Genomic DNA, 12243 nt, shown 5'->3' with positions numbered 1-12243 from the left:
AGATGATATCGCTGAATTTTACATAACTTTACATACTACACAACTGAGGATTATATTTAATGAGAGAATAGATGGTTTTTAGGGGGAAATGCAAAAAAGGTGCCTGGCTATAATCAGTGAGCCCAGGAATAATATTGGGTTGTGTATAGTAGTATTAACCACTGAATTTTGTTATTGGTAAGTCATACGTTGGACGCGGGTGGCGCTGTGGGTTAAACCGCTGAGCCTAGGACTTCCTGATCAGAAGGTCGGCGGTTCGAATCCCTGTGACGGGGTGAGCTCCTGTTGCTCGGTCCCTGCTCCTGCCAACCTAGCAGTTCGAAAGCACGTCAAAGTGCAAGTAGATAAATAGGTACCACTCCGGCAGGAAGGTAAACGGCGTTTCCGTGCGCTGCTCTGGTTCGCCAGAAGCGGCTTAGTCATGCTGGCCACATGACCCAGAAGCTGTACACCGGCTCCCTCGGCCAATAAAGCGAGATGAGCACTGCAACCCCAGAGTCGGTCACGACTGGACCTAATGGTCAGGGCTCCCTTTACCTTTACCTTTTAAGTCATACATTAATTTGCTTTTGTTAACTGTAGTTTGAAAATACAGAAAAAAATAAGCATAAATATGAATTCCTCAACCAGAGATTCCCCATGCTGGCCAGTGCCCGGCAAATGCTATTCCAACCCTGTAAAGAGCCCATGGCTTCCTTGGATGATGATTGACATCTTTCATCTTTCCACTGGAGGCTTATTTAGAATCTTCTTGCGGAGGCCACTGCATGCAGCTACATTAGATGTAATGAAGGATTTGGGTAGGTTTGTCTTATGCATAGAAGACATGAAACTCAAGATGCTGTTTCCTGTATAGGTTGACCTATATGTCTGTCTGTTCTGTGGCCGGGGCAACAACGAGGACAAATTGTTGCTGTGTGATGGATGTGACGACAGCTACCACACTTTTTGCCTGATACCCCCTTTGCCTGATGTGCCCAAAGGTGACTGGAGATGCCCTAAATGCGTTGCTGAGGTACTTTGTTTTTGTTTTTGGCGTATTTGAAACATTGAGGCAACAAAACACTAGTGGTTCGACTAAGGTGGCCAGGTAAGAAAAGAGGATAGGATTTCTGTGTCATTTTAGTTGCATAGAAGAGGAAATTTTGGAAATTGTAGCTTGGCATGTGAGCTACACTTGCTGAAATACCTTCCCTCTTCAGTTCAACTAGTTGAGATTCAGGAATCCTGTCTTCTTTTTCATCTAGCTACCCAAGGTTTACCCCTTCTGAGGAATTTTGTCCAGGAGACAAGGCTTCTTCGTTAACAGTAGGAAAATGCATCTGTTTTGAAGTTTGTAGTAGCTACAGTTAATTGTGGCTTGCTGAGACATGGGCAGCTGTCATATGTGATCTTTCATGATTCTTCCTATCTGGAAGGCGTTTCTGTGTAGGGACTTGATGATATTTGGAGAGGCCCTAAGTCCAGAAAACAGCTGAACAAGCTTCTGTCAGAGTTCTTGCCTGTACAGCTGAGTTAGACACAGATTAATATGGAGAAGTGGAACCTGCTTTCAAATGGTCCTGCTCCAGATGTTTGTCGGATTCCAGGTTCACTGATGAGCTGTGTACAGCTTGCTGTGCTCTCTTCCTTGTCTTTCTCTCCCCAACAGCATTGTACTGCAAAAGGCACAGATACTCAGTATTTTGGGAAGCAAGTCCACTTGTCCACCAACACTGCTGCATGCGCTTATTGGCCTAAGTCAACTTACCTGGAGAGATAAAAAAATGAAAGCTTAATATTTTCTTAATTTAGTTAAATGAAGGAACTTCATTCCATTTTTGCAGGATGCTCTGATTAAACTGCTTTCTGTGATGCCAAATAACACTTTTCCTCTTTTCTAGGAATGTAACAAACCACGTGAGGCCTTTGGATTTGAACAGGCTGTTCGAGAGTACACCCTTCAGAGCTTTGGTGAGATGGCAGATAACTTCAAGTCTGATTACTTCAACATGCCAGTCCACGTAAGTATGTAATATATATTGCAGTCAAAGTGTTCTCACTAGTAGTTGGAAAACCTATAGGCAGTTCAGATTTGCCCACACAGCTTTGCTAGTTAACTATTTTATAGTTTTTTTAAAAAATTTCTTTTTATATTTTTGATGTTGCAGAATTTAGAATTCTGTCCTCTTCTGTAGAGATCTCAGAGATTGGGTTCATGGGACAAAAATGGGGGAATGTGCTTTAGAGGCCAGAGAGCCCCAATGGAGTCCTTTTTCCTTCTCTACATCTATGGTAAAAACCTTGCATTTCAAAATGGAAGGAAAATGGATGCAGTTCAGGTGCCAAGCTCTTTAATATCCAGTTGGGCTTTTATTCTGGCAGCATTAGGAGTTGGATTTTGTCTTCAATTTTGAAAAAATGTTTTCAGGTATTTTTATAAACACTCCATAGCAAGGTTGTTGTTTACTGACAAGGCCACTGACCCATCTAGGCCAGAGATGACCTTCTATAACTGTCAGTGGTTCTCCTCAGATCCCCAGACAGAATTCTTTCCCAGTCCTGTTGCTTCTCTAGGTATGTGGGGCTTCCAACATGCAAAGCATGTTTAGTAGTACTAAACTACCATATTTACTCGAATGTAATGCACACTTATTTGGCCAAATTACATTGCGAAAATTATGGTGCACATTATTTGATGGCACATTAGATTTGATTGCAAGCTTGAAAAACACCTTTGACAAAGCAAATACTTTTTTGGGTTTCATGTTTTTGCTAATTGAGGTGTGAGTTAGATTCAGTGGTGCATTAGATTTGCTTAAATACAGTATGTCCTTTCTTCTATCCCCCGCCACTGTTTGCTATTTTCATGAATTGGCTTTAGTTGCTAGAAAAATGGTAGATCATAAAAGGGATTATGAATCCTAATCATGATTGATCTTTTCTTATGCTGATGTCATCATTTATTTAAATTCAGATCCAACAAGAATGTTATAGAACAAAACATACAAAAATTATCTGTAACACCCACCTATCGTTCTGTTTCCTATGAACCCTTGATCTGTGGTGAAAAAAGTAGCAGTAGCACTCTGTTGCTGCAAGAAAACAAGCACAGTGACTGATTCTCTCTGGTTGGTTTCCTCCAGATGTAGAATTTGAGCAGAGTAGCAGCATTTGTTATAATTCACAACCTAGCCTGAGTGCTTGTGTGGGTGCGCGCGCGCTCTCTCTCTCTCTCTCTCTCTCTCTCTAACATGCATACCCTTGCTTCCCTAGTGGGAAGAAGGGGAGCATTCAAGTGTGATTCCTCCCACTTTCACTGCACCTGCACCCCCCCCCCCGTGTGGGGACACCCTGGCACTCCAGATGTTGTTGGAGTACAATTTCCATTTCCCCTGTGCTTTGGCCGTGCTGGTTAGGGAAAATGGAAGTCCAGTAGCTACCGGAACACCACAAGTTCCTCAGCTCTGGTCTAGAGAGAAAAATGGCTTTAAATGTGGGTTTGGGAAAGCATTGAACACCAGTGAGGCGGTAAGTGCTGCTCCATGCCATTGACATGTAACCTGCTAGTTTTAAAGCTCTTCCCTCTGTGCTTTCAGATGGTTCCCACTGAGTTGGTGGAGAAGGAGTTCTGGCGACTTGTGAGCAGCATTGAGGAGGATGTAATTGTGGAGTATGGAGCCGACATTTCATCCAAGGACTTTGGAAGTGGTTTCCCTATAAAGGATGGCAGGCGAAAGCTGATGCCGGAAGAGGAGGTGTGGCTAGGATACACAATCTGCATGCACTTTAGAAAGCTGACTCTACATGTTATTAGGATTAATGTATTTGGGGGTATTTCAGTTTTGAGAGGCAACAGTTTTAACATACAGTTCTTTCTCATATCTCTTGGCCCCAACTAGCATTGTGGACAGAAAGCTTGGGGCCAGGCCACACTGCTGCTGATTTAGCTCAGCAGGCTGGCAGTGGTGCTGAACAGATCTTTGCACCCTCTCATTATTGCCAAACGAGCAATGCTGCCCCTGCTCCTTATGGGGGGGTGGTGGCCCTTTGGTGTCACTGAGTGCTGTGGAGTTCTTAGTCCAAATGAGTGTGCGTAGCTGTATGAATGACTTCATTCCTTATGTATGCATGTTGGATGCATTATCACTAGCATGGAGGCACCAGCCAGTACATGTGTGTTCCAGGAGTGCTTCCACCATCTGATAAATGGCGAGGATGGGTGGGATGTTAGGCAACTTACTTAGAGCCCCCCAACACTTTTATTGTTACTGGTTTAGCAACAAGTTGTAGGGGGATAAATGACACCTTTCACTGACTCCTCTTGCAGCAATGCCAGTAGAAGTGGTAATCGGTGTTGTAAAGAGGCAGAAGGGGAGTGTTTAAACTTTTTCTTTCTAGCTGAAACGCCCTTAGCTGTTTTTTTTAAACCTTCCTCTTCAGAGGGGGAGCATCTTACTGCATCCAGTCACAGTGGGGCTTGCTGTCAGTTCCAATTGAACCCTGCTTGCAAAGGAGCAATTGTTCTTTTGTAGCCATGTCCTTGTCTTCCCCACACCTGGTGTCACATATGCCCCCAAATGTGGGGCAGGTGGATGTGGTTTGGGGAAATGGTGTCATGGGCCAAATTGTGGCCTGTGCCCATTCGAATTAGGTCCATGGGCTAGAGTTTCTTCACCCCTGTTGTAAGTGAAGGTTGGGCTGACCTGTGTAAGGGATGGAGGTCAGGTTTGCCATCAGTTACAGCCTCCCCACCCCATCCAGCCTCCTTTCCCCAACCCAGGGTTCAAGGGATGGTGAAGCACCTGCAGAACCTTATTTACTGCCTGAATGTGGCAGAGGATTATAGCCAGTCTAGGAGGAGAGTGTAAAGAACTGGCTCTTGTCCTATGTTAGGGTATATTAATGGTCTTCTGTCCGGTTCCTTTACAAACTCGTCTTTGTTCTTTTGGCAGGAGTATGCCCTTTCTGGTTGGAACCTCAACAACATGCCAGTGCTGGAACAATCTGTTCTTGCTCACATCAATGCTGATATTTCTGGCATGAAGGTGCCCTGGCTTTATGTGGGAATGTGCTTCTCTTCTTTCTGCTGGCACATTGAGGATCACTGGAGTTATTCCATCAACTACCTTCACTGGTATGGACTCCTGCCACATTGGGTGGGTGGGTGTGCATGCCCAGGTAGTGTCACCCTTATTTGCCATATCTTTTCTAGAATGTTACACAAGTTCTCTGCTCAAGGGAGAAGAGCATTGAATACAATAATGAGTGTCCAGTAAGGCCCATAGTAAGGGACGCGGGTGGCACTGTCGTCTAAACCACAGAGCCTAGGGCTTGCCGATCGGAAGGTTGGCAGTTTGTATCCCCACGATGGGGTGAGCTCCTGTTGTTTGGTCCCAGCTCTACCCACCTAGCAGTTCAAAAGCACGTCAAGTGCAAGTAGATAAATAGGTACCGCTCCGGCGGGAACGTAAACGGCGTTTCCGTGCGCTGCTCTGGTTCACCAGAAGTGGCTTAGTCATTCTGGCCACATGACCCAGAAGCTGTCTGCAGACAAACAGCAGCTCCCTTGGCCTATAGAGCGAGATGAGCGCGCAGCCCCAGAGTCGTCTGCGACTGGACCTTATGGTCAGGGGTACCTTTACCTTTAGTGGGAAAAGACAGTTATTAATGAGAGAAGTTGGTATATGTCTAAGTTGCAAAACACTCCAAATATGTAGGACGGGCCAGAGTAATGTCTGTGAACTTCCTTAGTCAATTTCTGAACAATCATATGTTTCCCTGCCATTGCTCAGCATCCTCCTTGTTTGTGTATTACCTGAAGACCAGGCTTATAAATAAGTAGCTCATCCTTGACTTGAAGCATCTTGTTTTCCAGTTCAATTTATTCTTGGCAAACTTCTTCTGCTTCTAGAAGACTGGGCCTATTTGTAGATTAGGGTTGGAAAATACGCCTCATGCTAGAATGTGCTTTCTTTGTGGTAATGGATGATATGTTTTGCTAGGGGGGAGCCAAAGACGTGGTATGGAGTGCCCTCCCATGCAGCAGAACAGCTGGAGGAAGTAATGCGAGAGCTTGCTCCGGAACTATTTGAGAATCAACCTGACCTTCTGCACCAGCTAGTAACCATCATGAACCCCAATGTGCTAATGGAGCATGGTGTGCCTGTAAGTTCTGCAGAACCTTTACCTGCGTATAGGTTACTCGTCTTGTGTCACACAGAATGACTTGGAATAGCATTTTAAACAGTCTATAGATTCATTTCAATCCAGCTTCAGCCCTGATTATGAACTGAGATTGCTTTGGTAGGTCTGAAAAACCTGTGCCAGGAACTGGACTAGGAAGGTTTCCCAGTAGAATCTTACGTAGCTATCAACACCATCAACACTGACATCCTTCTAGCTTCTGTGTATAGATTGTGTTCTAAACACTTTTAACCCTTATCTAGGCAACTAGTGATTTCACTTGTAGATAGTGGAAAGATGTTCCTTTGGCAATATGCCCCAAGAGCCTTATGTAAAAAGATTGAGGTTTAAAAACCAGTTTCTTTGCAGCCTGCATCAGTTGGTAGATTCTATGAAGTGGTTGAGAAGGGAAAAGGTGATAGCATAGTTCATGCATGAATTAGTAGTTACTACCAGCCATGTTAATCTCTGTTTCTGAAAGATGAATACGATAATGATGCTTTCTTTCCAAAATCTCTCACTTCTCACTGTCTCTAGGTGTACCGGACCAATCAGTGTGCTGGCGAATTTGTTGTGACTTTTCCACGTGCCTATCATTCTGGATTTAATCAAGGATACAATTTTGCTGAAGCTGTGAACTTCTGCACTGCTGACTGGGTCTGTATACATCTGGCATAACCTAGCTTTTCCTCTTATCTGGGCACTGTCTGGTGCTATATATTAAAAGGCATCCACGTAGTACCCATCTGAAAAGGATTATTGTTTTGGTTACAGCTCAAGGTGCAGTTTTCTCTACATTGGGCAAAATACAGTTGTGGCTATTTAGCTTTTTGCTGGTAAGGTTTGGCAGCTCTCCAATTTGCTTCTTGCCATTAGTATGGAACAAGCAACTTACTATAATAACTATGGTGGTTTGGTATCCAAATACTAATATGCTGTTTACATTAGACAGGCATGTATTAAGACACCTCGTTAAAACTTTATTAAACCAGCATATCTAGATACATTGCTTAAGGTTTGCTTTTAAATTTTCTCATATTGTCTGTGTGTTTTTTTTGATTGAGCAAAAGACACAACACTATTGTTACCTCTGTGTCCACTCGTATAAGCCCCTTGAATAATTTATGCATATCATACTGTATTACACCATGCTATGATGATAAGTTACATAAGGCTGAATGGTCAAAATACCTTGCATCAAACCAATTTTAAGCACAACACTTGTTGCAGTCCAAAGCCTGGGTATTTTATCTAGCTTAGATGCAAGCTGAAACATTGCAGAATTTCCAGAGGCTGTGACATGCTCTGTGTAGTAATCGTCTTTTTCGAAATTAAATCTCACATATTGGGGAAACTGAAACTTGTTCAGTACAGTCATACCTCAGGTTATAGCCACTTCAGGTTGCGTTTTTCAGGTTGTGGACCGCCAAAACCTGGAAGTACTGGAATGGGTTACTTCCGGGTTTTGGCGGTTGCGCATGCGCAGAAGTGCTAAATCGTGCTTTGCACATGCACAGAAGCGCTGAATCGCAACCCACGCATCCCGCATGGATCACGTTCGCAACCTGAGCGTCCACTGACTTACAAAGTCAAACCTTTATTCACCACTCTGAAGAACATGAAATGGATATACTATATATTTTGGAAAGTCCTTTTGTCTGTTTGCTCTGCATTTGGACACCTTCTTTTTTAATAGAACCAGAGCTTGAAAATTAAAATTGGTATAATGCAATGTTGCAATATAATGCAAAGTTGATCATTCTGAAAGAACCTTTGTATTTTCTACTTTTTCCATATTCAAGTGAGGCAAAATTTCCTTTTTTTGGACATCTTATCTTTAAGGTTGCCTCACCTGTTTTTTTGCTGAAATAATTACTTTTGGCAGGAGACTAGGTGATATACTTCAAGTCTTGCAGTGTAAGTCTAAATCTTACTCTGTTACTATGTTGACATCATTTTCCTCTGTTAAAATGTGTTGGCTCTTGCAGCTTCTTTGGTTTCTCAGATATTATGAGGAGATGGTATCCCCTTGAGAGACTTACTTTCAAGTCTCACTCCTCTTGTTTTTTTGCTTCTCATCCCCATTGCTGTTTATCTTTTTTTGTTCCCAGCTAATTATGTGGTTGGCTTGGAGTTTCTGGGGGAGAGGCTGATTTCAGACAGGCTATTTGAGACTCCTTTGGCTTCATGTGAAATGAAGCCCTTGGGTTCCAGACCTCACACAAACAATTCCCTCATATCCCGTCCCCCAAGTTGACTCCAAAGAGCTTGGCTTACCGAGGCCCCTGGAGACCCTACTCCTGGATAGTGTGACACACTTAATGCTCATAATAATTGCCTATATCATTTAATGAGACTATTTTAACGTGTTTTTCTCATGAACTCCAGTGTGGAAGCCCAAGATGAGCTGGGGATAGTTCTAAACCAGATATCTCGCTTCTCGCATTTCTAGCTTCCAATAGGTCGGCAGTGTGTCAGCCATTATCGGCGACTGAGGCGTCATTGTGTGTTCTCTCACGAGGAGCTAATTTTCAAGATGGCTGCAGACCCAGAGTGCTTGGATGTGGGGCTGGCTGCCATGGTCTGCAAAGAAATGACTCTCATGACAGAAGATGAGGCACGTTTAAGGGAGGCTGTCATACAGATGGTGAGTTCAGGGAAGCTCTGCTTTCATGCCCTTTGGGACTGAACAAAGAGATTGTGTGAGGCCTTGGAAACAAAAGGTCTTCCCCTGACCAGTATCTTTGTTAGATGTCGCTTTTTCTTTGCATTAGGGAGTTCTGATGTCAGAGGAGGAAGTGTTTGAGCTGGTTCCAGATGATGAGCGTCAGTGTGCAGCTTGTAGGACCACCTGTTTCCTGTCTGCTCTTACGTGTTCCTGTAACCCTGAACGACTTGTATGCCTATATCATCCAAATGATTTGTGTTCATGCTCTATGCAGAAGAAATGTTTAAGGTACTATCTTCCCAGTCCATCCTGCTTCCTTTTGTATACTGCCTTACTTTCTGCCTCTAAACTAGGATAAATGTTTACAGTAATAATGTTCCCTCTTATTCAAAGATCCAGTACATAGTAGTCTGACAAATACATAATGTTATTATCTTCCCCGTTTCTTTTTTTTGCTTCTACTCACTTGAAAGTTGCAGTACATTTGAAAGTTCTTCTTCCTTGTTTATCTCCAGATACCGGTATCCACTAGAGGACTTCCCTTCCTTGTTGTATGGAGTGAAAGTCAGAGCACAGTCCTATGATACATGGGTCAGCAGGGTCACAGATGCGCTGTCGGCCAACCTCAACCACAAGAAAGGTTAGATGCAGTTTTGTTTCCTATTGGAATCTGTTAAGGAAGATTTTCAATTGGTTGGAAACACAAATGGGAGATGGGCTTGAGCAAAACCAAATCCTAAAACAATATATAAAGTTCAGGGAAAGCTATACAAAATACTTCACTAAGACATGTAAACATGTATTTAAAACTAAAAATACTGAAATGTTCAACATAGAACTGAATTAAGTCAGCAAATGATTTAACACAGTGAGTTCCAGAGAGCCAATGTGGCATAGCAATTAAGCGTGTTTGGCTAGGATCAGTTTGAAATCCCCACTCAGCCATGAAGCTCACTGCATCAGCCACACACTCTCAGCCAAATCTGCCTGATTTGTGGGGAAGATACAAAATGGGGGCAAGTGAAGAACCATGTACACTAAAACATACTTTGGAAGTGTCCCTGAGCTCAGAGGAACAGCTTGTAATGTGACACAAAGAAGGGCTACAGGGTCAGAAAAGCTGTGCTGGTATGTGAAGCTACTTCCATACATTTCTACACTGTGTCTCTATGTCCTGCAGAGAGGGAATAGTTTTCTTGCTTTCAAAATAAGATTGAGACAGTATGCATTTGACCTGAGCAAGCTTACATGACCCAAGCAAGCTTATATGACATTCCAGCTGGGAATGTCACTTCTTGTGACGTCTGAAATACTTGTTGCTTTTAGTACTGCATGCTTGACTTCCTGTTTCATTATATATATATATATATATATATATATGGACCAGTTGCCCAGAAGCAGCCAATCAGCTGCTGCTCATTTATCAAGCAGCAAATGCTTTCAACATTAGATCATGCGGGACATACATTTGCAGCAAGGGATGGCTAATTCAGAATTAAATTTGTAGTTTGACTCTTAAAAACAACAGATGGCTATCACCCTGGAAACTTCTTCTGTTCTTGAGAAGGTTTAATACTTAACATTGATTCCATGTAGCAAGGTGATGGGTGTGTTACACAATGTGTGCAGGATATCTGATACCAAGCTAGTGTGCTCATCCTTGTGAGACAGTCTTCTGTTTAAAGTGCCAATATGGCAAGATAGTCAAGGTTAATTAGTTAGTGGAAGTATTGGATTGCCAGCCTGCCTTTCAGACAATTTTTTTGCAGAAATAAGGCTAAAATACTGCCATGAATTGAGGCATCTTGACTAAAGTGAGGAGCAAATACTTTCTTGATGTAGGAAATAGCTCATAACGAATGGATAGCTATGCATATGATAACTTGAATGTGTTCAGTCTACTGTTCTTGGGGACTTTGTGGTTGGGTGTGGGGAGTAGTTTGCTGTGCTTGTGTTTATGTGCAAATGGCCTCTTGGCTAATTTCTTGCAGATGTGATTGAGCTGAGAGTGATGTTGGAGGATGCTGAAGACAGGAAATACCCAGAGAATGACCTCTTCCGCAAGCTAAGAGATGCTGTAAAAGAGGCAGAGACTTGTGCTTCAGTGGCCCAACTGCTTCTGAGCAAAAAACAAAAGCACAGGTATGACCAGGGAAGGTGGAGGTAGATTTTTGGTGTAACTGTATAAATCAGCAACCCAAAAATGCTTATTCTACTGTCAAAATAAATTGTGCATGCTTTGCCAGAATTGACACTTTTCAAATGGAATATATTAAGTTTGGTGGTTGGTTGGGGGGATGTGCCAAAGACAGTTTGGTCGTGAAGGGGGGAGAAATTGGAAAGTTTTTTAGAGAAGTCAAATCAGAAGGATTCTACCCCCTAGAGAATGCATGTAGAAAACTTTTGCAATGACGAGAGAATTAGGGAACTGGTGAAACATTTCAGATTGGAAATAATGTGTTCAAAAATGACCAAACTGGTGTTGATCATATTTTGCTCACGCTGAAGGAATTTTGCTGCTTCTGGGTGCAACTAGAAAGACCTAATTAATATTTACATGGGTATCCTGAAGGACTCCTTTCTCCTCCATGTGAACTTGCATGTTAATAAAAATCACTGATGGAGGCCCTCCTCTGGTTACTTCACCTTCAAAAGTTAGGTTGATGGTGACAGCATTGAGCAATGTTGTCCCTAAATATTTGTGCTTGTTGTGAGGTGAAAATTGGTGGAGATTTTTGCAAACTTTAACTCTGTATTTTTACATGAAAATCTACACTACTATTAATTTTGATAAAATATTGGGCTGTACAGCTTTTAAATTATTACATAATTAACATCTGAACTCTATTTTTCAGAGTATGTGATGGTAAGGCCTCAAACTCCCCTACAGCCTCTATTTTATGTAACAGATTTGTTTACGTGACCAGAGGAAATTTACTATGTGTTGCTGTTGTTAATTTATTAATCACATTTGCCTTTGTCTCAATGGGTTCAAGGCGATGTGCAATAAAAGAATAAAAAACAGTTAAACACAAAACACCCAATACATTTAAAACAAAACTAAAATGATACAAAATAGACACTCATGGCAATGACTTATTTATCCAGCTGGGAAAGCCTGTTGGAACAACAGCAACAAAAAAAGTTGCTAAAAAGTGCAGATAGTGACACCTGTTGCATCTTGACAGGAATGCTGTTCCACAGAATGGGCAGCCACATTAAAAGCCCTGCTCCAAATTACTGCGGAGCGGGCTTCTGAGATGTTTGGAATTTGCAGGAGAAACTTCCCCAGAGAACAACTGGTCCTGGTCTGTATAGGGCTTTACATGCTAGTACCAACACCTTGAACTTGGCCCGTTTGTTGACTCTGTTGCCGTCCAGGAACTGTGTATGTGATTTACAAGGTTCTT

The 12243-nt window shown here is 42.5% G+C and overlaps 1 protein-coding gene across 7 annotated transcripts in view; it reads left to right on the top strand.

Moving 5' to 3' along the window:
* The window catches only part of KDM5A (lysine demethylase 5A), a 42539-nt gene that overhangs the window by 14419 nt on the left and 15877 nt on the right, over positions 1–12243 (top strand). For all 7 annotated transcript variants that reach the window (XR_008332579.1, XR_008332578.1, XM_053407135.1 and 4 more), the window contains 10 exons: positions 857–1015; positions 1884–2003; positions 3579–3737; positions 4935–5116; positions 5985–6147; positions 6703–6822; positions 8618–8812; positions 8940–9121; positions 9349–9473; positions 10825–10975. Coding sequence is in view for 5 of the 7 variants with exons in the window: in XM_053407135.1 (XP_053263110.1) it covers positions 857–1015; positions 1884–2003; positions 3579–3737; positions 4935–5116; positions 5985–6147; positions 6703–6822; positions 8618–8812; positions 8940–9121; positions 9349–9473; positions 10825–10975 (1556 nt within the window). In the remaining 2 variants the exon portion in view is untranslated. The remainder of the gene's footprint in view (positions 1–856; positions 1016–1883; positions 2004–3578; positions 3738–4934; positions 5117–5984; positions 6148–6702; positions 6823–8617; positions 8813–8939; positions 9122–9348; positions 9474–10824; positions 10976–12243) is intronic.

Source organism: Podarcis raffonei, chromosome 10, assembly GCF_027172205.1.
Source record: "Podarcis raffonei isolate rPodRaf1 chromosome 10, rPodRaf1.pri, whole genome shotgun sequence".
Taxonomy (NCBI): Eukaryota; Metazoa; Chordata; class Lepidosauria; order Squamata; family Lacertidae; genus Podarcis; species Podarcis raffonei.
The sequence above is the reverse complement of the archived record's forward strand: the minus strand, read 5'-3'. Positions and strand labels throughout refer to the sequence as shown.